At 47.2% G+C, this 3817-nt stretch overlaps 1 protein-coding gene across 1 annotated transcript; it reads left to right on the top strand.

The window, feature by feature from the left end:
• The first annotated feature begins 477 nt into the window (after positions 1 to 477).
• MARS2 (methionyl-tRNA synthetase 2, mitochondrial) lies at positions 478 to 3397 on the top strand. Its single transcript, XM_066232616.1, has one exon. It carries the CDS (start codon positions 569 to 571, stop codon positions 2408 to 2410), a length of 1842 nt encoding a protein of 613 aa, XP_066088713.1. The 5' UTR covers positions 478 to 568; the 3' UTR covers positions 2411 to 3397.
• The last annotated feature ends 420 nt before the right edge of the window (positions 3398 to 3817 follow it).

Genomic DNA, 3817 nt, shown 5'->3' with positions numbered 1-3817 from the left:
GGCAAAGACCTGGCATGTTACAAATCTTTTTTATTGAATCAACAAATACTGAGCGTGTTTAAAGATTTTCTTTTTCAGTTCTTATTCTTTCCTCAGGTGCTCTACGTAACTATTTTTCTTCCTTCCTCTTTCCTCCCCCTTCCCAGATTGTGTCCGCTAGGTTCTCGGATAAAATTTAGATGTTTAAGAGCCCTACGATGTCCAGAGCCGGTGCAAACGGCACTGTGAGTCTTGTTCTGTGCCAGCACTGATTGGGGTTTGACAAATGCCCGAATACAGATTTCTTGCCCACAAACAGCTCAGCCTAGACAGGAAAAGATCTTTAAATATAAAATTACAACCCAAAGCAGGACATACAGGAAGTTAGAGAAAACCAAGGATTTGCCCGCTTTCATAGCTTTCTCCAAGCCTAGTGCCTACATTAGAGCCCCGTCGCCCTGCAGCAATACGCAGCCGCAAAGTCCGAGCTCCAAGACCCGCGGAGGGGGAGGCGCGGGCGGGCGGGCCGGCGGCGATTCGGCCGTCTTCATTGGCTTTTCAGCCGGAAGCGGCCGGAGGCCCGCTGCGCATGCGCTCCTCACACGTGCTGCCGGAACGCCCCCTCCGCGGGTTGGGCAGGGTCTGCACAATGCTGCGCAGCTCTGCCTTGCGGCTGCTAGGACACGCACTGCCGGTTAGGCTCTCGCTCCCGGGGTTCTCTAGCTCACGCCGCTACAGTTCGGGCCCCCTCGGTGCCGGCGACGACGCTCACGATGCGCGCGCCTACTTCACGACACCCATTTTCTATGTGAACGCGGCGCCGCACATTGGGCACCTGTACTCGGCGCTACTGGCGGACGCTCTGTGCCGCCACCGTCGCCTCCGAGTTCCCAGCGCCGCCGCCACGCGATTCTCCACTGGTACGGACGAGCACGGCCTGAAGATTCAGCAGGCAGCGACCGCTGCGGGCCTGGCCCCGACTGAGCTGTGCGACCGAGTCTCGGCCCAGTTCCAGCAGCTTTTCCGGGACGCTGGCATCTCCTCCACCGACTTCATCCGCACCACCGAGGTCCGGCACAGGGTGGCAGTGCAGCACTTCTGGGGAATGCTGAAGGCTCGGGGTCTGCTGTACAAGGGGCTCTATGAAGGTTGGTATTGCGCCTCTGACGAATGTTTCCTGCCAGAGACCAAGATCAGCTGGCAGCCGGACCCGTCGGGAGATTCGTGTCCTGTTTCTCTCGAGAGCGGGCATCCCGTCTCCTGGACCAAGGAAGAAAACTACATCTTCAGACTTTCCCAGTTCCGCGAGCCGCTCCAGCGCTGGCTGCGGAACAATCCTCAGGTGATCACCCCCGAGCCATTCTATCACAAAGTCCTTCAGTGGCTGGAGGAGGAGCTGCCGGACCTGTCAGTCTCTCGCAGGAGGAGCCACTTGCACTGGGGTATTCCAGTGCCTGGGGACGATTCACAGACCATCTACGTATGGCTGGATGCCTTGGTAAACTATCTTACTGTAATCGGCTACCCAGATGCTGAGTTCAAGTCATGGTGGTCGACCACGTCTCATGTCATAGGCAAGGACATTCTCAAATTCCATGCTATCTATTGGCCTGCTCTCCTCTTAGGGGCCGGAATGAATCCACCATACCGCATCTATGTCCACTCCCACTGGACTGTCTGTGGCCAAAAGATGTCCAAGAGCTTGGGCAACGTGGTGGATCCCAGAACTTGCCTTGACCGCTATACTGTGGATGGCTTCCGCTACTTTCTTCTTCGTCAGGGCGTCCCCAGCTGGGACTGTGATTACTATGATGAAAAGGTGGTTAAGTTGCTTGACTCTGAGCTGGCAGATGCTTTGGGAGGTCTTTTGAACCGATGCACTGCCAGTAGAATAAATCCTTCTGGGACCTACCCAGCCTTCTGCACTACCTGCTTTCCCATTGAGCCAGGGTTGGTGGGGACATCAGTTCGTGCTCAGGCAGAGGACTATGCTCTGGTGAGCGCAATGGCCTCTTTGCCCAAAGAGGTAGCAGACCACTATGCTAACTTTCAGATCTATAAGGCTCTGGAGGCAGTGTCTAGCTGTGTCCGGCAAACTAATGGCTTTGTCCAAAGGCATGCCCCATGGAAGTTGAACTGGGAGAGCCCAGTGGATGCTCCGTGGCTGGGTACTGTGCTTCATGTGGCCTTGGAATGTTTGCGAGTCTTTGGAACTTTGCTCCAACCTGTCACTCCAAGCCTAGCTGACAAGCTGCTGTCCAGGTTAGGGGTCTCTGCCTCAGAGAGGGGCCTTGGAGAGCTCTATTTCTTGCCTCGATTCTATGGACATCCTTGCCCTTTTGAAGGGAGGAGGTTGGGACCTGAAACTGGGCTCTTGTTTCCACGACTGGACCAGTCCAGGTCCTGGCTGGTGAAAGCCCATAGGACCTAGAAACTCAGTTATGGTTTATGGCTTGTGGTAAAAAAAGCAAATGTGATATTTTCTTATTTTGCATTTTCAGGAAAGATATATTAATGTTTTCTATAGTGTTGTGTCAAATGAGCACATAAGCGATGTCCCTGTGAAAAGAAGTTTATAACCTTATAACCTTTCAGGTGCTGACCTCTGACTTTTCAGTTCTCTGTGTCCATTAACCACTGTCTTTTGCATACCAGTGTCTCTAAGCTGTATCTAGGGAAAAGATGGGTAAGAGACAACTTTGCTGAAACTATTCCTTCTTATTGTGCCTCCTTCCAAACCACGGTTAGGTTACATGTCCAGACTACCTCGTATCGCTTGTTTTCCATTGGCATGGCCTCTGCTGGGCAAATTAGAGTGGGGATTGGAGGCCCCCTACCTCAGTTTTTAGCCCTACTTTGGGTTTCCTGATAAAAGATTCTTTTATTAAACCTTTAAAAATCAGTGTCCTCGACCAGATGATTTTTGTTCATGTTTGTATTTTCAGTTCCTACAACGACTACCTATACTTTGTTAGTTACTATTCATAGGCCAGTAGTTGTGCTTTGTTACGTTACACTTCAACCAGTTAGTTGATGGCTCTAGTCTCACATATAAAATTACTCAACATTGAGGTTTCTGAATCTTTAGAATTAATTTTTTTGCTTCCTAATTTTGCAGAATTTAAAGAAAATTTTCATTGTTTTTCTTAAAATGAGAGACCTACAACCATTGGTCTTTTATAGATAGCGATAAAAAAAGGATCATAATCCTAAGTTTTCTTCAGACTACTGAAAAAGGATATTTATTCTACTTAAATGTTCAGTAAGCAAGTAAGTAAATGTATCAAGTTTGGATTATCTATGATAAACTATAAAGTTCCCTTGAGGTACATGATATGTTAAACATTAAAAAATTTAATAACAGATTTAGAGATATTTAAGAATCAGAAAAATGTTCCAAAAGGCAGTATTTTCTTTATATTTCTTAGTCTTAATTTCGTTATTCACATACATAATTTACCTTATATGATTTCTTTTGGTTAATCAGTATCTATAATATAATACAGAAATTGTAGAATAGTTATTATAAATGTTAGTACATTCACTTTAAAGTAGTTTTTACTGATTGTTTATTTTGCTCTTTTAAAACTTAAGTTATTAAAATTTAAAACTTTTTAGGTACCTTATTCAGGTATGTACTGTTGCATTTGTTGGAGGTGATGGTGAAGGGAGGAAATGATCAATGCTCCAAGAATCTCAAACTGGATATAGGGATCTCCCAAGGCTTCATAAGAGAACATCACAGAGAAGATGTTAAGGTATCAATTTATACAGTGACTATAACACAGTAAGCCAGCATTGTATCTCATAAGTGATTGACTGGATAGGTAGGCCAAAA

This window comes from Saccopteryx bilineata, chromosome 5, assembly GCF_036850765.1.
Source record: "Saccopteryx bilineata isolate mSacBil1 chromosome 5, mSacBil1_pri_phased_curated, whole genome shotgun sequence".
Taxonomy (NCBI): domain Eukaryota; kingdom Metazoa; phylum Chordata; class Mammalia; order Chiroptera; family Emballonuridae; genus Saccopteryx; species Saccopteryx bilineata.
Note: the sequence above shows the minus strand (reverse complement) of the source record. Positions and strands in the feature narration are given on the sequence as shown.

Excerpts from the sequence above, each read along its gene's own strand:
- MARS2 (XM_066232616.1), top strand. The coding sequence starts at position 569 with ATGCGCTCCTCACACGTGCTGCCGGAACGCCCCCTCCGCGGGTTGGGC.